Source organism: Nipponia nippon, unplaced genomic scaffold (assembly GCF_047370975.1).
Source record: "Nipponia nippon isolate SJK-2023a ecotype South Korea unplaced genomic scaffold, ASM4737097v1 scaffold_1, whole genome shotgun sequence".
Classification (NCBI taxonomy): Eukaryota; Metazoa; Chordata; class Aves; order Pelecaniformes; family Threskiornithidae; genus Nipponia; species Nipponia nippon.
The window spans coordinates 102901979-102923571 of NW_028262290.1; the positions used below are offsets into that span (position 1 = coordinate 102901979).

The 21593-nt window shown below is 35.9% G+C and overlaps 1 protein-coding gene across 16 annotated transcripts in view; it reads left to right on the forward strand.

The window, feature by feature from the left end:
* The window catches only part of ATP9B (ATPase phospholipid transporting 9B), a 175229-nt gene that overhangs the window by 59927 nt on the left and 93709 nt on the right, over positions 1-21593 (forward strand). For all 16 annotated transcript variants that reach the window (XR_015706407.1, XR_015706409.1, XR_015706405.1 and 13 more), the window contains 2 exons: positions 8536-8630; positions 17561-17641. Coding sequence is in view for 12 of the 16 variants with exons in the window: in XM_087765007.1 (XP_087621133.1) it covers positions 8536-8630; positions 17561-17641 (176 nt within the window). In the remaining 4 variants the exon portion in view is untranslated. The remainder of the gene's footprint in view (positions 1-8535; positions 8631-17560; positions 17642-21593) is intronic.

A 21593-nucleotide genomic window follows, 5' to 3' on the forward strand; every position in this document is an offset into this window, starting at 1 on the left:
ATTATTGGTCTTTAGAAATACCTCTAGGGAGGTTGATGGTGAAACTGAGTTCTGCTGTGCTGTCAGAGCTCTCAAATCAGGGAGCCTGTTTAATCAATATTCTTAAAATATTTTGAATGTTTTGAACCTTTACTTGTGGCATCGATGTTAGTGTGCTTCGCATTAGGATCAGAAAATTAATTGAATTGATTTTTATTTTTCTATAACATTTAAGCCAAAAAAGAAGGAAACCTAGTTAAAAAGTCCTAATTCCTGATTCCATTTCTGTTATGATAGCGAGCAATTTAATGATTGTTCTGTATAATATAACTACTGCATATCTGACTGTACATTGTAAGAAGGATCCTATTGAATCTTCAAGCAGCCATGCAGTACTTGCACTTTGAATAATTCTCATAATACATTTTAAATAAGAGCCACGTTTCCTGTTGTAATCGGGAATGTTTTTCTGTGAGGGCCAAATGAGCACTGTGTGTTCAGGACAGATAAATGGAAAATGCCAGCTGAACTCAGTACTTAGACCAGAATAATGATTCAAATAATGATAAGATACCAAAATGGATGGTGTTTATGGAATAGCACTTATGGAATAGTATCAGTGTTAGGCAATTTACCTGTTTTAGTGGGACCTTAAAATGGCTTGCAGTGGAGCCACTTTTGTGTTAAAAGAATGTAACCTCTCTGGTTGTAAAAGGTTCGGTTTCATCCCTTTTACCTATCCGGATGTGCAGCATATTTTGTATCAAAGTAGCCTGTAATCTCAGTGAAATTAGCTTGCTGTAGTAAGTTACACTAGGTAGGGTTTTTCTCCTACTGTGTTACAATTGCTTCTTCTGGAAAATATTTTCATCCTTGATTCATTTGAAGGAAGATGTACCATCTACTGCTTTTTGAGAAACACGCTTCTAATACTAACACACGTAGTAAATATGACTAATATGTTGAAGATGGGAGCAAAACTGGTTTACAAAAGAACGAACAAGGCTGAAAATATTCTCAAGATTCTTGGACTTTAATCAGGTGATGTGTTTGGATCATTCATGGGACAGGTCACCATAAGTTGTTCCAGTTCTAAATGTTAAAAGCAACTAGAATAGCAAACCAAGCAAGTGCACAAATAGGGAGTAGTGTCAGTGAAAAATATTCCGGTGATTATATAAAATGTAATGGTAAAGCTGACATCTGCCAAGTACAGTACTGTTTTTCATACCTTTATAAAGTGGTATTCTGGCCTCCTTCACATTTTTTTTTTCTGATCTGAAAAGCGAGAACTTTTTCAATGTTCTAAGCATTCTATATGGCAGAGTTTTTGATTTAGTCATTAAACTGAAGACTTAAATAATTCACAGTATCTTTTTTCTGTATCACAGGGTTTCTCCAAAAAGAGATTACTAGTATACATCAGAAGAATAATGGAGCAAAGCGGTGCATTAAACCCTATTAAATGGAAAAGATAAATTAATGCTTTTGAGCATCATTCTGTGTATATCAAAATAATATAAATCAGTATGTTAAAAGTTAAGAATGTGAATATGAATGTAGATACTTTTTTCCCGTTGGAATATTGTTTGCTATGTATAAGAGAATTCCATAATGTTTTTAATAAAAATAGAGATAAAAATTCCTAAAGCGTACTGAATCAATATAGCAATTCAAAAAAGATGCAGTGTGATCAAGCTTGGATTAAAAGCATCTGTGTGCTTGTCAATACGGAACTGTGATGAGTTTGGGGGTATCATATTGACTGTGTATTAATACATGGTATCCTATAAGACCATCAGCTGATTGTTTAGAATGTAAATGAATCTGTTGATGGATCCAGTGACTGATGGCTTAAATTCCAATTAATCAATTGCTTCATCGGTTTCTTAATTCAGATCAAATATCTCAAGTACAAACAGTTCTTTCATGGTCTTAAGAGAAATTAGTGCTTTAAAACTAATTTAATCAGTCTTGCATAAATGCCACTGCATTTTTTCAATTGCATCCTATGTGATGGCATTGTAGCTTAAATGTTTGGGATGTTTCAGGTGTCTTGGGTTTTTTCCCTCCTTAGAAGCTATCATAATTGAAAGCTTCTTGTTATAGTAGTAAATGAAACTCTGTATTCCAACTTGTCATCTTGGTGCTGCTATTCATCTTGTCATCAGTTTAAAATTTTCATGCACATAGTCACTTAAGTAATATAAATGATTTAAAAATCAAGTTGTTCGTAAATGATCTGGTGTTAGATGTGCAAAGCCAAAGTCCATTTTTCTTTTGTTGGGTATATTCTAGTAACCCATCTCTTTCAATGTTTTTGACTTAAAGCAGGAAGGCTGGTAATATTCCCAGACAATATATAGCTGTTTATGACACCACAGTTCCATTTGCCCTGTTTCCCAGTGACCCATCAATTAATTCATCAACACTTGATGCAGGCTCTTTACTGTGACACTTATACCAGTTGATCTTAATTTGATTGCCGTTAAAACCTTCCTTTCCTGACAACTGTTGTCAATTATACAAAATAAAATCAAGTATTCATAAGTAGGCTGTAATAGGATATAGGCAGACAGATTTAATAATTCAGTTTTGCTGAGGCTTGAAAGGCATTAGTTGTAGCTGTTGTTCTCATTTGTAAAAAATTCATTGGATACAGCTCTTAAGAGAGAAGGCAGGCATAATTTTATTTATTTAGATTTGACTGAGAAGAACCCAGATGTGTAGTGGTGGTTTAGCGTTATCTCTGTTTAAGAATAACTGACATGAATTCTTATCAGTTACATATTATAGAAAGTAAATGTAATTTAATTTTATGGTTTTTTAGACTAATTTAGGTGCACACATCTACGGTTGTTTTTTGATGATATATCTGTAATTGAGTATGGAATTCAACCCTGCATTTATGCAGACAAAACAATACCTTTTCAAGACTGGGGTGCTTGGTCTTTAATATGCTTGTAAAACACACGTATTCCTCCATAATTGCTATATACAACTAAATTATAGTTGCCTCCCTCTGATGCATCTTCAGCACAGTATAACATTAAAAAGTGTGCTATGGCATATTTGAATTATACCTATAAGTTCTCTTTAGTGCTTACTGGCAAGTTTCTCTTTTTTTTTTTAAGCTTGCTGATATTTGGCAAAAAATTTGCAAGCAGAAATCTGTTAACTTTAATGTTCTCCAAGAGAAAGTGAAATACAGTTTTCAGAACTCTGTGTTGTTGATTGGCTTCTTATATACTATTCTTTACTGTGTATACTGACACTTGTAACGAATACCGTGTGTGGGTTGACTGTTAAGGCTCTGTGGAAGGGATTTGAATGTACTTGTGAAATCTAAAAATGTAAATCTTTTTAAAAATAATTTCACTTGTAAAATGCTGATTAAATAGGTGTAGTTGAAGACCGGATCTGGTGTAAGTGATTGCTCAAAGCAAGAGCAGAAAAAGTGAAGGACAGACGTGTGGAAATACTTTTATAATGATGTGTCATTTGCTTTGTCATTTTTAATGCTAGCCAGAATAAGTTATTCCTAAGGTTTTTTTCCCACTGAATTCAGAATCCTCTCTTCTGTGTCATCTCATGGCTTAAAGCTTCTTTCTCAGATCCTTCTTCCAGGCTGGGAACTGGGAGTGGGGAAATGAAAATTAAATTCTGGATACAGGACAAGTGGGACAGTTTAGTTTCTTATGGCAAGAAAACCATCTTAACTTCTCATGTTGCTGTTAGTCAAGAAACTTGGCCAGTCCTGGAAAGCAAGTACTTTAAGTATTAGCACTCTTTCCCACCTTCTTTTTGTTGAAAACAAGCCAGTAGTCTTCATGATCAAGAAGGAAGCAGGGAGGAAGCTCTGTCTTTTCATGATGCCACTCTACGTAAATTTTTCCTTGCCATTTTCAGAATCTGATTTGCAAGGAATTTCCATGAGTTGATGTGTGCATTTTGAGGTATTTGGATTCAATTATCCAGTGTTGGATTATTCAAGAGTATTATGGCCTAGCAAAGACCATGAGGTCATACTTGTGTAACTGGTAGGATATTCTGCCTCTGTCTGATTATTTTAGGACGCTATTACACTACTAAGAAAAGTTCTGTTGCAGTCTCTTACTGAAGACCCTTTGCCTAAAACATCTCTGAAAGAACAATGTATGTAATATACAGGAGATGCTACAAATGACACACAGTTTTGTTTCTGCAGCAAACTAAACTAACTTCTCTAGGGTAGTTGAGGCTTTCTTTCCAGTTATTGCAAATATTAAATCTTGATGTAATTCAGATAATTTGAATGATTTTTTTTGTTGTTTGTTTCTTCATTGTAGCCTTCCATGAAAATCAGGTGATGCAATTTTATATAGAATCATCTAAATTATTTTCCTCTTGCAAAGTAGGTTGTTCTTAGTCTGTCAATACTGCCCTTTTGGGTTTCTTGTGTTAACTACATTTTCTTTAGAAACTACTTGGTAAACAGGCTGAGTAGTAAGCTAATTGTTTTAAGGAGAAATTATCCATCTTTCTGCTTATCAGAAGCAACAACATTTCCAAATGAAATAAAATAGGAATAAATAATTAATACGTAACAGTTTTTCTCTTCAGAGTGACTTATTTTAAAAACCCTGTAAGCTAGAATACATTTAAGAAAATATGTAACATCCCAAGTAATAGCTTGTTTTCAGAAGCCTGTATTAAAAACTGTAATTAATACTAAGAAGTGTCTATATAAAAATAAAATTTAAATGCTTGGTGGCAGCACAATTTTATGTATGTTACTATAATTTCAGGAAATTAACGATATCTACACATAAAGAAATTAATGCATAAAATATCAATAGTGAGTTTGATAGTATAAAAAATATGATTTAGCTTTTTGATGATGATGCATAGTATTAATTAAGAGAAAGCTTATGATATAATTAGTTTTACTTCGTTAAGTAAAAGCTACTGAAATAAACATTATTTTTGTTCAATATTCTATTAATACACAAAATAGCTTTTATAAAAAGATGGGGGTTTTATCCATACTATCTCAAATAACCATAAACAAGTCTGTTAATAATTAGCAATCTATGCTTATGTTCTAAAGTTATATAGTTACTTCAGGGACTTAAAATAGTTTTCATCCTTTGTATTGCAGGTGCTGCTTTTCCACAGAAAGCAATCTTAGGGTAAATTCTGGACTGGCCTCAAATAGTTGAGCTTTTGTTAAAACACAAAAAATGGAATTGTAGTCCTAGGACTTCCCAAAGCATACAAGTTTCACAGTTTTCAACTGAAATGGTTTTTAAAAAAAGTTCAGTTGCACTTGGGCAGCAGCTTGTGTGGACATGCTCTAGATAGATTTGTGCCTGTCTTCAACTGATTAGGCTAAATGAATATTACATTCTTGTAAATTAGTTTAAATGTGCTCACATGGAGTTTGCACCACTTTTGATAAATGATTAAACTCTTTAAACCCAGTGTAATTTCCTTAAATCAACCCCTAATTCTACTTCAGATCACTTCAAAGTTTTCACTATAAAGACAGAAATAAGTCAGACGTTCACAATGTTAAACTTTGTCTACGAATCATGAATGACTGTGTATTGTTATGGGAAATGAGCATCTGAGTGCCCTCACTGTATAAAGTTTAATTTTATTAATTCTCCTTTATATGTAGCTTTATGAAAAATTATGTTCAGTGTGGAATTTCTTTTTTTTTTTTTGTAGACAGCTAGCCTTGATTGGTAAATATTTAAAATACTTCACGACTTTTCCTTTAAGCAGCGCAGAACTTAAAGAAAAATTTGATTCTTTGTGTGCTGTAAAATAATTGTCAGGTTCAAGAGTTATCACTGCATTCAGAGAGAAAGCAATTCCTGATGTTTGTATAGAAGTTTTTTTCCTGGCAATTCATATTCAGGTTAGAAATGTAAGAGTGTTTTAACACTGACCTAAAGCATTCTGTTAAAGTACGTAACACAATTTTTTTACTTTTTTTTTTTTTAATTTTGTGATTGAGGGGGCAGGGGCCAGTGCTGCCAAGCATTTCAAAATGGAGCAGTTACAATAGCTATTTTTTCAGAAGACACTGATTTTTAGAAGTTTTATGTACTGCTGACTCAAATACCTTCTAAAGGTAAAGTACGTGTGACTTTCACGCAATACACAGTGGGGAATATTTAGTTTTTTACAGGTCCAAGGGCTTGGTAGGGGTGAAGAGTTGTTTTTGTACATTGTTTCTAATGACATGTTTCATCTCCCATGTTTATAGCTTAGTTAAGCCAGGTTTAAAATCAGTATCTCATAGTATAATTAAAATTACTTAGTCAAATCTGCTGCAGTATTTGAGGTAGAGGATTGTATTGTTTCAGTTTTGCTGTTGTGATCACTATTGAGAGCTGACTTGGCAGAAAGCAGTCTGTTTTTTGGGATAAAAGGGAAACAGGCTATGAGATAAGTTATTGATGAAATTAACTGCTGAAGTGGAGAGGAAATGCAGCTGGCCAATACATGTCATAGTGTGAGCTCTATTAAATGAATATATGTGCAGTCAACCATTCACAGGAGCCACACTGGTCTTGAACTGCATTGATCTGTAGTATAATTCTAAATGAAATTGATGGAAGAGAGCAACCATTGACAGGAAGGGTAAAGAGAACCATGAAATGTCTTGTACAGGAAAAGTATGATGGCAAGTAGGCTCACCTATGCCATGGATAGAAAGTGCAGTGAAACCGTGGTATTTCTAGGTGTTCCTAGGTACCTCATCCTTAATTATAAGGCAGTGTATGTCACTGGACTCTTCAAAAAGCGCTTTATAGTATTTTATTTTTAGAAGAAAATCCATAAAGAATCCTGTCAAGAATTTAAAATCAGCTTTTCAAGAACTTTAGATACAACTTTGCAGCGTGCAGGTCTGAGCTTTGGGTGAAATTTAATTGTGATAATGTGTTCTAAGAGCTGTTTATATTAACATTTAAAGATTTGTTTACTTACTATGCACTTAATACAGCTGTTACATGAAGGCTTGTAAGCTTCTTTCAAGACTGTTGTGCAAAAATGCTACCTTCTAGTCAGATATAATTTCAGGTGGCTTTTCTCTCAAGCATGTCCTTTCAGACCTTTAGCTCATTGAACTGCTTAATTTACAGGCCTTGATAAATAAAACATGGGGTTCTGTTAGATTTTACTTACATCAGGGTCCACACGTCCTATAAAAGAATCTCTCTCTTAATTTTGTGTTCACTGGTAGGTACCCTTTCTTGATGTATTGCCTGTTAGATTCAAAGCTTCTAGCACATTGTCATCTTGTCTGTGTAAGAAGACTCAAAGCTGGATAAACTCCTTTGCCAGTGTTTCCTTCAGTTTAATTGCTACCATATCACTTCTAGTGATGAAACTACTTTGTTAGTTTTTATTGGATTGGTCGAAATACAGATGGAAGCATGGGTATATATGCATGTATGTCTATACACAGTTTAAAATTTACAAATAACTAGAAAAATCTGTTTTTATTTCACACCCATAGCACACAGTAACAATAGTGTATACAGTTCTTAGGCTGTAGCATAATGGAAGTTGTAATTATCACTTCAGAAATATTTAAGGTTTCTTTAGTGTAGCAATTGTGAAGAGTATTGCCAAAATTTTACCACTTTTTTCAAAGGCTTCAAACTAGATGGAAATTGTAGCTAATTGTATATGTTTTTAATAGATTGGCAATGTTCATGTGCAGTCTTTTTTTGAATCTTACATTAGTAACCTACGTAATACTCCAGACTTGGTGATATCCATCAAACTGGTTATTGGGGCAGTGGAAGGCTCTGCACTGGTCTCAGTTTTCTGTTTCTTGAATACTAGTCTTCTGTCTGTAAAGCATACTGATTCTCTTCAGTATGTATAAGCCTGTATCTTGAATTTCCTTCATATCTTAAGTACTGTGCATGCATGTGTCGACAGGCTTCTTTAGCCTTGGATTCTTAACAACTAGAGATGATTCAAAATTACTTTTTAAGTATAATACAGTGGGACCCATATTGTTTCGAATGGTATCTGTGTTAAGGATTTATTTTTAAAAAAATTTTTTCAGAGAAGCCAGGAGACTATAAGCAGTGGAAGTTTGTGATGTCATACCAGCAGAGACAAAAATCACAGGCATCAGTTCATTGTTCTATTGTGTTGGAATTGTACAAGTGACACAATTCTAAAAAGAAAAAAAAATTAAACCTGTTTCAGCTTCAGCCAGTGAAGTTGTATCTCTTGCTGATAACATTTGGATACCTGTTTACAAACTATTAAGAAACCTGTAAAATAGGATTCCGCCCCCCCCCCCCCCCCCTTCATAAACAGGCATATTGTTAATTTTATCAGAAAAATTGTTCTACTGTGTGATATTTGGAGCATTCCTGGAAGAAAGCACAGAGGCATTTCAAAATATGAATCCTTTTATATGTAGCACATTTATTCAAAAATGGTTGTAAATGGTTTTATTTTCACTCTTCTAAATTTTTTAACCCAAACTGAATTTTTGAGATAAAAAAAAATAGTTTGATGTCTCTTTATAACTTCAAGGTTCGTGTTTCATTCGAACTGACCAGCTTGATGGAGAAACAGACTGGAAACTGAAGGTCGCTGTCAGTTGCACACAAAGATTGCCAGCTTTGGGGGTAAGCATTTTATCTGTTTGCTCTTTAGGTATCTTCCATGTATGCATATATATCTCTTATCTAAAAGATTGTTACAATTATTTTAAGTATTGGAAAATATTTGTTACCAGAGTCTTAGTTTTTGCAATGAATAGGAGATAGATATTCCACTGAATGCTGAATGAGAAGTTGGTTATGCAAATATTCATGTTTTTCCATTGAAAAGAAACTGAGATAAAATTGGATTTTTATCTTTCAAGTTAGTGGTTCTCATTGTGATCCCCACTGAGATCCATACTCCGCAGAAGCCTATCACAGTTGTAGTGTTTTAAACCAAGTGTTACACTGCAAGTGCAAGTCATTATTGCCTCAGGAACCATTGCTTTAATAACTAACTTGTAGGCTTGGGAAACAAGAGTCTGCTCTTGGAAGGTAAAGTGCTTTTTGTTGTCAAGATGCTTTCTAGTCTGACTAGGTGCAGTGTGCAAGTTCTTGGAAGGAGGGCTCTCTGAGTTGCTTGAATGTGTATTTTTTGAGTGCATGTGTCATGTCACAGGCAAGTATTAAAATTGTGAAAAAGGACACGTGTGTGTGTGTGTATACATTCAAAACAGACGTGTATCTACAAAAATGTATGTAGAATTGTTTAAGTGTCTCTTAATGAGAGGCTGAATTGTGTCCCTTGTCCTGGGGAAGCTTGCTATTTTACAGGAGAGTTGGCTTCGTATTAAGAGACTTCCTCTGAAAACATAATCAAGTTACAAGCTTGTGGAAATTTACCTGTACAGAAGTTCTGGTGTTTTGACACTAAATCCTTTAGGTGTTTTATTAAAGGCAAACATACCTTGAGAGGACTGTTTATATGCCATTGCAATAGAAAACGTAAGTGTTAGATTATCTACCAGATCTTAGCAGGACTTCTGCAGTTGTTCTTCCAGAATTACAGAGTTGCTGCCACACTGAAATTAGCAAAAGGGAGAGATTTTTTTCCTGTGTGCATAGTGCTTTGTCTACTGGCTTCACATGTGACAGGAGGAAAAAATATCTAGGTTTGAATTTAGATTGGGAACAAGGGATGGAACTGAAGGTTGGTCATGCCAGACAGAGATGCCAAGTCAGGCTCCAAGATGGGAATTCTGGTGCAAGAACAGACTTCAACAGGTATTCTGTAACCTGCAGTTGAATTTAGTATTTGTAGTAATTCCTCTCCTGTAGGTTTTTACACTTTAATCATTGGCCTATCTTGTTTTCTCATTTAAAAAAAAAAAATCATGTCCACATTTGTGACAGGTGCATGCATTTGACTAAAATCCAGTCAATTTTCTCTTTTGTTTTGGTTTTTTTTTATTAAATTGTGCTTTTCAGTTGCAACTGTGTCCAACTGAGCTATTATTTTTTATTTCCCTTCTGTTTTTTAAGTATCACTGACTGCACTCAGCAAATACAACTCTTCCTGCAGAGCACTGCCTTTTTGAGTTCTGTTTGCTGGTTATAATTTCAGTGTTCTGAGCTTGGAAGTTTCAGTGTTCTGAGCTTTGGTGTTCTGAGGCTGAGGAAATCTGGAGTAAATTACAACGTAAAAGTTTCTCTACTCTCTGCTTTGGAAAAGAAAAAAATATTATATTGTCTATTTTTTGGGGGGGGGGGGGGAATCCATGTCTGAAGTCTTCCCTCCTTGCTAGGAAGAAATAGACCTGGTAGAGCAGAGAATTGTACTGTAACTTTTATGTTCTTTGTTTAAAAAAAAATAAAGTTATCAATAGACTTGACAAATTGTTAAGCATCTGTGGAGATAGTATAAAATTATGGTTAAACCTGTGCATTTGATTTGAAAGAAGTAAATGTTTGTATCGTAGTTGTTTACAGTGGAAAATAAATTGGAAATGGTTGAAGTTGGGGAGTCTGCATTTGAATGGTAGGACATGCAGAAGTGAAGGTTTGCTTCAGGTGGTGGTTGTTTTGGGCATGTAGGGGAGGGAAAGGCAAGGTATCACCAAGAAATTATTTGTGTGTCTTGGAAACTGTATACAAGAGTCAGCTGTACAATACAGTAACCATTTTTTTCCTTATTTGTTTCTACTTACTGCTATTAACCTACCTCTGACTGATCTGTGCTTCTTGCAAAATTTTTGTATTCTCCCTCTTCTTGAGATGTAGGTGACAACCTGAGTTGTGTCATCAGGTGTGGTTAATCAAGGAGCTATGGACACTGAACAAACCTTCCCTGGCTACCAGCAGCAAATGGAAGCCACCAAGCAGTTGACATGCCTGTGCCCTTTCTCGTATCACACAGTTATTGGTGGTTAATCATGCTAGCCAAGGCTTTGTCTGTGTTAAGCTGACATGTCATCCTGAAGTAACTGACACTGGGTATAATACTGCCTGCCAACTAAACTCAACGATCAACCAATTTCCATACTGTGTGGTTTGGTGAAACCATTGATGCTTGGTGGTTCTTTAATGAGATCGTCTTAAATGGCTGCTTCCCAGCTGGTCTTAGACTGTTTGCAGTGGTCATGTCAAATACCTGCTTCACTCCTAAGCCCCATCTGCCTGTGAATTATTTTGGGGAAATGGTAGCCTAATGCACCCAAATGTAAATGCTTTTTAGGGGATCCCCACATCCTTTACAGCAGATAATGCTCAGCGCACATGCTAGAAGGCTGCTTCCATTCCTGTGGAAAGCACATTGGTATTTCTTTAATTTCTGCAAAGACACTTTTACCTCTACTGGGATGGCAATAATACGCAAGAGTATCAGCCATCTAAAGAAACTGTGGATGGACAACTTCAGAAGATTAGTATGAAGCAAGCCATGAATTTCAAACTAACAAAAAACGGCATTATGGAATTATTTTATTCTAAGCCTAATTTTTGCAGTTCCTAATAAGAGTCATAAGCTGTATCTGTATCTAGGCCCTACACATATTCTTTTTTTTTTTTTGTTTAAAGTTAAATTAAAATGCAGTGGGCAGAATTATTTCTTTATAGTTACAGTAACAATAATGGTTTTGGAAAAAAGTTAAGAATAAAAATAGGATCCATGCTTTAAACATGTAGGGCTAGTGTTTGCCACTCTTTGAAACTTTACATCCGACTTAGCTAAAAAGAGATGCTTAAAATACGTAGTTGAGGATTTCTCAGCAAACAGTATTCAAGCTCTCTTGTACACACAGTGGAAAAAATTTGAAGCAACTTGGTTAAAAGTAAGGATCATTTGAGAAATCCATTTCAAGCAGACTTTTTCTCACCCTAGGCTTCTACAGTATCTTCTGTTGCTGAAAATGTCTCTTAATAAAACTGAAAAATCAGGCAAGTTGCTTTCCAGATATTAACTCGAAAATGCCTGTTGCTTTGTAAAACATCCCTGTGCTTTATTTCTGTTCCTAACTTGTAACACCACGATTTTACAGTGATTCTCTCGCTAACCTGTACAGTGTGTAATAGGGGCATATGCTTTTTGATAGGCATAAAATGACTTCTGCAGAAACCCGCTGGGGTTTGAAGCAGTCTGGCGAAGGACCGAGCTTTGTCCTCCGGTCTGGGATCAACTCTGGTGTCCTTCCCTCTATAAAAGGTTAGGAGAATCGGGCAATGAGCCTTCTGCTAGAAGCAGCTGCTGGGACCTGCCCCTCCTTGCCTCCTGTTTGCATTATCTGCTGCACAAGGTGGGCAGTGCTGTCACATTTGCCCCCAAAATAACCGACGCGGTGAAAATAAGGCCCTTCAGGGAACAGCGATCTACATGTTTCGCTTTAGCTTTTTTTAAATCGAGCCATTAATGAAAACTATTTTGCTTTAAGGAATTCGGGAAAAAATCATCCTCCCCAAAGAGCAGATCGCTCATACCTGACACACGCCGCTTCCTACCCGTGCTGCGTAACACCAGCAAGCACCGCCGTCGCTTGCGGGGGTACTACGTCACTTCGGTTCTCACGTGCGGGCGCTCCCGTAGGTGGGGGGGTGCGGCGGGGCGGGGCGCACATCGCGCTTGCCCCCTGCTGGGCGGTCGCCGGCACAGCGGCGGGAGGGCGGCAGGCGGCGCCCCCCCCCCCCCCCCCCCCCCCCAACGGCCGCCAGGGTCCTGTGGTAATTCGCAACGGTCGCGCGGGACAAGCTGAAAGACGCGTGAAGAAAACGGGCGGAGCACTGTGCGTTCTGTGCCTACGAAGGGTTGCGTGGAGAACCCGAGGCTTTGTTACTCTTGTCCCTTTCAAAGGCGCGAAGCTTGCGTTTTAATTCAGTACTGCCTTTAAACTGGATTGAAGGCTCCTGTTCGTATGGGTGGCTACAAAGGTGGGTTGGGTTTCCGAGGTTAACTTTATCCGCATGGATGATAAACCCGCAGTTGGCTGCAGCGGGTCCGTTCGGAAAGAGAACCCGTTCCGACAGGGGCGCCATCGCTGGGGTCCAGCGGTTGGCCCTTGCTGTCTCCGGGCTGGCGTTCTGGGTTGTTCCTGGAATGATTCAAACAACAATAACGATAATAATGATTTCGGCTAACCTTCTGTCTGAAGTAGCAGCTGTTCATTGCAGTAGTGCTTTTCCTGGCTTCCAGGGGCTCTCCACGCGTAAAGCAGCACCTGTTGCGATGTCTTCTCCATGTGCTTGCAGCACGTTTTCAAAGCTGAGGCTTAATATTTACGTATCAAAATATATTTTTAATAACTTAAGAGAGCATGTGCAAGTTGAGCATAAAAGAGACTATAAACAATTTGATTATGTTTGATGGGATATACCCTCCATAATTGTCACTCGTTTTGATTTCTCAGTTACCCGGTGTAAAGGCAGTGAGTACCTCGCGCTGGCATGAGCTGTCGGTCGTGTCAGCAGAGCTGCACTGTAACCCTACCCGTGGTGACACCCAGAATAAACAAACCTGCAGGCCTTCCGAGCTTTTCTTAAAGAACAGATGACACCACCAAGATGATCAATACAGATTTAGTTGTCTTTCTAAAGCACTTAATGTGATCAGAGAATTAAAATTTCAACAAGTCGTTTAATGATGGCTGAGCAGCAAATATTGTAACACCTAGATTAGGTTTCTTGCAGTTTCATAGTTATAGGTGGGGCAGTTCTGGCAATATGTGTGTTCTGAGGCATGCTTCTCTGGCTAGTGTGATCAACTAAATTTATTAGCAGCAATGAGGTCACTGTAATTTTCAATAGATGGTGACTTGCTGATTTATATCAGAAGATCCATACAGCAGTAAACAATACCATTTACATTTAATTAGTTTTATTGAACCAAAGGCAATTTTATTTGTAATGAACTACATGTTATGATTAAGAATGTATTTTAATGATCTTTAAGTAAGGTGAAGAAATGTTGCCCTTGACCTAATAGAGCAGATTTCTCTATGTTATTGATAACTTTACAGTGATTTTTAAATTCTGAAATGCAAAAGAGAACATTTTCATTATTGTACCATCATCAAGTCATTTTCTGACTTTCAGTTTAGAAGGATGAAATACATTCTTTTGAATTATTGTTTTCAAGTATGAGATAATTGAATGCATATTAAGTTTTTTTTTAAAAATCTCATCTACTGTTGTATAAAAATAATTCAATTTTTATTGCTTGAGATTCAAGTCTCTTATGCAGTTTCTTTAATCTAGAACTGTTACAATCCCCCTACCCAAGTGTGGTTTGTTTTTTTTTTTCTTGAGTAAGAAAATAACTGAGGTCACTTGCCCTCACTGTCTCCTAGAAGCAACGTAATCTTAGGTGTAGAATACTGTTTCCATTAAACATATCAGTAGAACTATTTGGCTTCAGTGAACCAGCAGTTCAATGCTTACAGTATGAAAATAATTCTTTACTGAAGCTGAATTTCACAAAGATCAAGTCCCTCATTAGTTAAATCATTAATAAAAAGTAGCTGTCTTTTTTTTTTTTAAATATAATTAAATCTTTGCTTAAGGTAATTTCCCTTCTCCCTGCATTTATATAGGGGGAAGCAATGGCATAACCTAACCAGGTAAATTTTTCTTGCTCAGTGGGCAGAAGTTACATTTCCATGTAGCGTTGTGTACAAATCTTGTTGTCTCCTTGTTAAATTCACCATCGCGACTTCTTTTTAAGACATTGAGATGAGAAATGCATGGCTTCTACTACTGGGAAGGCAGCACTAGGTGAAGGAACATCTTTGTACTCTTCTAGTAACCTTTATTGTTGAATGCAGTTCATATGTAATCTGTGTTCTATAGTTGTATCATTCTTTGGATTTGTCTGTCTTTTCCTTGTATTATAAAACTTTAGCTACTGTATTTTATTGGCCTGAGAATGAAGTCCATTTGGAGTACAGAGTATTGGGCTACAGAAAAAAAGTCCTTATCCCTTTTCTTTACCCTAATAATGAAAAAATACTTCAGAAAGGTACTGAGCATGTGTGATACTCTTTAATGTCTTTACTACTCACGAATAAAATGCCAAGGAACTAACACCCCGGACTTCTTTCAGAGCATAGGTTTTTCTTATGATTTTTAGTTTTAGGAAAAAACATGCACTTTTGGAATACTCTGGTGATTCTAGTTTGTGGCGTTCCAGAGAAATGCCACAAATGTGTAGGGAATCTGCAGATCTCAGCTTTTCAGAAAGATAAGTGAGTTTGTCGAAATTCAAAAAAGAAAAAAAGGAAAACATGAAAGTTTAGGTATTGAATGAGAAATACAAAAGGAGAACTAAAACATAAAAAGAAAAGACACCAAAGAACGTGGTAGAAATTTTTACATTTAAAATGTAAGAAAGAATATCACAGTAGAAGAAAACAGAAAGATTAGAAACCAGGAAAATATATTACTGTATAAATACCAATATACTTAAAAAGGTGGATATTTCTGCTTCCTTTTATTCTAATGTTGCGTCCCACTAAGGCATTCTTTGAAAAGCGAGAAGTTCTTGGTTGACGCATTTCACTAGCGGTTTTTATTGTGTATATGAGCATGTGTGAGTATTGGTTTTCTGCTGTGCTATCCACTACTAAGAGACTCTCTATTTTTCTTTGCATAATAAAGCACATAATAGCCTAGATTAGCTAAATTGTAGGTGATAACAGATTGGAAAGAAGTGAACGATGAAGATATAGGACACCACATGTGTATTAGTTTCATATGAATTATTTCTTGTGAACCTGATGAAAGTAGGTTGGAAGAACAAGGGTGCAATGAATGAACTTCATGTGAAAGACTACAATAAATAGCTAATGGTTTAAGATAAAATAGTTTGTGAGAGTTAATGTTCGGATTTGATTCATGTTTTAAAAAGCATATGAAAAACAGTCTGGTTTTGCAAGGTATGAAGTGAGATTTCTTGTCTGCAGCGTATAGATAGAAATACAAATTCACTATTTATAGAGCTACACACTTTTGAACTAAAGTCAAACATGTTTGATAAATGTACAGTAGATTTTAAAAAAAACATCCATTTTGATCTGGACAAGTGAAAAAATTGTATTAAAAATCTGTAGCTGTTTTATCAGAAATGAAAGGATACAAATGCATCAGATTTTAAGACAAGTGGACAGATTTTAAGACAGGTGGACAATTGTGCCTTTAATTTTTGTAATGTTCAAATTATATAATATTGAAATGTAGTTGTTTTTTCTTATATTCAAAATTATGAACAAAAAATAATGGCATGCTTTTAAACATAGCTACATTTAAGCCAAGGTGTGGTTATACGTCCATGAAAGAGGCTGTAAAATTAATTCCGCTTTTGAAGATACACTGTTCATGCTAGTTAGAATGTGCTATTGTAGCCATGTAGTCTGCTCCCCAGAGATGTCTGATGAGCCTTTTGCAAGATTCATCCAGTAATAAAGGATAGAGATAATGGAAAAAGTTAGGCACTACATACAGTGAGAAGGTAGACACTCTTGCATTTCATCAGGGGTTACGATTCTTAGATTGACTGGGATTTGGTATCAAGTATCTGCTTCTCTCCAGAGTAGAAATTGGATTGTGGATCCATGCATGAGTGGTCTACTCATGTTGAAATCTCTTAGCTGCTGTTGGTCCTGACCGTCTAAAAAGCACCAAAAGGTTTGCTTTTTTGATGAGAAGAAAGTCCTTTGTGAACAGATTTTTAACAATTAGTCTGTGGTGGTCTTTCTGTGAGAGGTGGATGTTTCAGAACAATTACCTGATGAAATAATTGTTTCAGAATTTTAAGGTGATCCTCCCTGGGCCTCTTGGGATAGCTCTTAAGATCTAACCATCATCAGATTTTTTTTTTTTCCTTCCCCTGTTTATACCGTAGCACTCTCTATTTATAGAGCCTGCTAGTCCAAGAGTCACTTAGTCTTCTTAGTTTTAGGGTAGGAATGTTCATGGGTTGTTACTGTCAGCAGTACTAGTACCATGTATGTTAGACACAATTTTATCAGACTAGTTTAGCGTATCCCTGACTTTAAGCATGTGAGTAATCCTGTTGATGTATCTAGGCTTTCTTGAAGCTGATGGGGTTTTCTCATGGGTTGACTGCAGATATGCTTGAGCATTTAAGAGAACTTGAATCAATTTCATTGTTTCCTCTTGTATTCATCTGGCTTTTCTTTGCTGGAAAAGTATTTTGTTTCCAGTTTCATTAAAAACAAAACAAAAAAAACACTTTATTTTTAAAAGAACAAATAGGTGGAAAATATTTTAAGATTATACTATTATAAATTAAAATAGGGCTGTTAAGAGAAAATAAATTAGATAGAAATTTCTAACTTGTTATAAATGTAGAATAGTTTAGTGTTTGAACTATCAACACATTTAGAATATCATCTTGGATCTGGTTCATTTATGGCAAGATGTACTGAAAAAACAGCTTGTTTCTTAGTTCATTAACTTAAAACTTGGGGTTGGATGGTGGGCATCATAAACTGGAATCTTTACCACTAAAAGGTTCTTCAAAATATGTGATTAAGTTTAAATAATAGTAAGTACATTAATCTGTTTTCCAGGATCTCTTTTCAATCAATGCTTATGTTTATGCTCAGAAGCCACAGCTGGATATTCACAGTTTTGAGGGTACCTTCACACGGGTAAGTAGTGTATGTAAATACAGCTCTACTTCTCTCTTCCATTTCTCAATGTAAGTGAAACCTATACTTAGTGTCAAGGTTGTATCAGATCATTCCTTAGCTTTACAGCAGTATTTTTTTCCATGTTCCTGCCATGGTAATAATTCATATAAAAGATAGCCTGGTAAATATGTATTCCAGAAAGCTAGTACAAAAAGAATATCTGAAAAAAGCAGAATCCAAGAATTGGCTATTTGTTGACATCATTATAATCTCTTTATGTGAAACCATTTGTATAGTAGTATATATTGTCTGCGGGCATCTAATGTGTTGTTTCATATATCTGTAAAAAGTGGCAAGTTGAATATGTTCAGTAGTCTGAGACAATGCACCTGCTAGATTATGTGCAATAAAAATGTGCCTTGTTTAACAGCATTTCTGTTCAAGGGAAAGCTAGTACTTCCAAAGTTGTTATCTCAAAAAGTAAAATAAAACTAAAAGCTACTTATGGGGGTTTTACTTAAATCTTTTTTTTCCAGCTATAATTATTTTCAATACCAAATATGATGATAACTGCAATAACTTCTGTGATTTTTTTTTTCTGTTATTTTTAAATGATGGCCTGCTAAAGTTAACCCTTTAAAGCAGGGTGTCCTTCCTAATAGGTAGTAAAAAAATTTTTTTTAAATTGGTTTACAGATTTGTAGTATTGTATTAGCAGATATAGTGATTGTTTTGTTTATTTTAGCTAAACTCAGTGTTAGTAGACTCATTCCTCTTGATAGTTTGTTTCTAAAATAATTTGAGAGAATTTCCTACTATGGAGGTAGAGAGAAAGGTTTTTTACCCAAGTGACTCAAATTGGTAATAGATTTTGTTCAGTAATTGGAATTCCAGTTCACAATTCTAAGTACACTGATGAATGAGATATTGCATTTGTTGGCTCTGCAAGACCAATTTATACCAGTTACATAGTTCATGCTGCCTACAAAGTAAATGTCATTTGCCCATACCTTCTAAAGCTGTAAGCAACAATGTTTACTTAAACCTTGTATTGACCAATTGTCCAAATGAAACTTCTATTAACAGCTGTAAAATTCATGTTATTCCTGTCCCACTGGCTAAATGCATACTTTTCTAAATATAAATTGAAGTCCTCAGAGCCTTTTTAACAGTTCTGGTACGTGTAATTGAGCCATTGGGAAATCATCACTAAACACTTCCTCCCTGTTGTGGGTTCTGTTTGTACATGTAATAAGAGCTGTATAATTCAAGCATCCCTGATATGTGTAAATAACCCTGATATATTTTATGCTTTCATGTTTACATATGTGTTGTTTTGACTGCTTCAGTAGGAAGGGCAGTTTAAACTGAACTTGTGTGTGCATGCATCTGAGGGCAGTGCCCTCAGATTTGGTTCACAGTGGCTCACACTGTAGATATTTTTAGAAGATTTTTTTTTTTTGTTAACGGTGTACCTTCTGCACAGTGAAATGTTGCTTTAGGACACTTGTTTACTGATTTATGTTTCTACTTCTGCTGTGAGCCCTTGCTTCTTACACTAAATCAGTTTTTGCATCTAATTTCTATTTTATGTTCAAGTAAAAAAAAATCAGTGTGCTTAGTGATGCTAATGCATACATTTTTCCTACTTAAGCATTGATGTTCAAAGAATTCTTGCAAGGGTAGGTTGACAGGGTAATAGCACATTGATTTTTCTTTTCTTTTTTTTTCCCCATTATGAAGACAGAGTACTAACAATGTAGAAGACAAACTTAGATAATTTCAAAAAGTGCATGACCATAAAACAAAACAAACTTAGGTGCACAGCTCTGGAGATTTTATGAGGGAACAACTTCTCTTAAGTACTTCTATGTGAGAAATATATCCACAGCAAACCTGATAGCAGACAGAAGATACCATTTGCAGTACACCTGCATAACCATGTCAGGAGGAGTTAAAGCTCTGCTGTACTCTTATTGATGTCTGCCAGCTTCACATGAAGTCATTTTTCCATTGTCCTTCATGGATTTTGCTGCGTTATATGCAGTTAATGCATAGAAGTGAGTGTGTCCCCTTGTGTAGGCATGCAGGAAGGATCATGTCTGGCCCTTAAATAATGGCATAAGTTAATTTCTCTCCTCCTCTCCCCTCTTCTGGACATCCTACCAAGAAAGACTAGATGAGCTAAATTAGTGTTCTGTGAAAATGTGTGAGATTGTTTTATTTGTTCTCAGGGCATCATCCGTGTCTTGGCTGAGCTTATTTTGAAATAGTGATGGACAGAACAGGGATTTACACAGATGTAACTACTACAGTTTTTCTTCTGTCTGATGCTCCTGTGTAGGCTTGATAAATTAGGAAGCTATTTCATCAGTTCTGAAAAAGCATGAGAAAAACAAATCTGTAGAAAGAGAATAAAAGGTAGCATGCTTCTTAACCGAACTTTTACCAGTTGGAGCCCAAAGAGTACTGTAGAGCATTACATCAGTGTGTACTGGCATGACCAGTATTATTTACCTTTTGCTTACAGCTTCTGTGCAGAATCATGGAAATTCTCTCTTCTGCTTTTGACCTTGGCTGGGTTTTGTTTACATTTCGGTCCTTCTTCCACCATTCCCTTACAAATCTTTTCCTTTAATTTCTCCTATATTGCAGCTCTGTGCTGTCACCTCAGTCTCTTCATTTACTTTGGGAATATATCGAAATCGGGTTTTTTTTATTATTATTATTTTTATTCCAGTAGAAATCTCAGAGAACGAATTCCTTTAAGTTTAGTTCATCTGCTGTAATAAACTTTTTTTTTCTATGGTACAGAACTATTTGGTATGATTTTTTTCCAATATAGCACTGTCAGATGTTTTAAAAAACTACCTTGATGCAAAACCTGTTGCATGTAGCTGTTGATACTTTGGAAAAACACATATTGAGATGTGAGCACTGAAAATTGTGTATTAATTTGAGTAGAATCTCTGGCCTGGGGCTAAATTAACAGATGATTTCTTGGATAAGTCTTAGGTTTTAGCAGAGAGAATGTTGAGTCATTTTTTTACTTCATATTTGCTGTTGGAGAATTACCTGTTTTGAAGCAATGGTTGTGTTCAATCTGGCTTAATTTTATGTTGCTACTGAAGGGAATGGTATTATGTTTTGCAACTTCTTTTTACTCACCTTCCTTATCCTGTCACTAACAGCGATACGGACAGCCAGACTAGGGAGCTAACGTGTGCAGAACCTAATCTGACCCTGTCCAAAATACATGCACCAGTAAAAGGAACATAGCGAGAATAATTAACTGTGGGATTGGGGTGGGGAAGGAATCTCTTTCAGTGATGCAACTAAACTAATGCGTATTCTTCCACTTTCCTGCAAAAGTTGGTGGGGATGGTTGTGCTGCATCCTGTCAGGTTGGAATAGGGCTAGAAAAGTTCAAATGGAAGTGGTACACTGGTTCATTCAAGGATTAGGTATTTAGTCTCAAAGGCCTCTGTCATTATCTGAAAAAAATTCTAGTAAATTGTAGCTTTGAAACTTTTTTGAATGGCTCCTTGAAATCTGTCGTGATCCTTGGTCAGCAGTATTAGGAATTCAGGACTGAGAGTAGGATATATTCAATTTTTATTTCACTGATCATCTGTTCCTTTGTCTCTGCACATGCAAGAGCTACAGACTAATTTCCTAGAATAGGAACTGCAGACGGTTTAAACCTCTATGATCAATACTGCACATGACTTCAAAAACTCAGCCTGAGTATGAAGCTTGAATGCAATACTGAACTGCACTATGCTGGTAATGAACTTAATTCAGAATTTAAAGACCAATAAACATGCAGCTGCTAAAAGAAATTCAACCCAGCAGACCTTAAGTGGAAACTTCATCAACTGGACAAAGAAGCCCTTGTATGTAAAATTTTTGCTACTAGAATGAGTGATGGATTTCATTTACCCCAAAACGTATATTGTTCTGTTAGCTG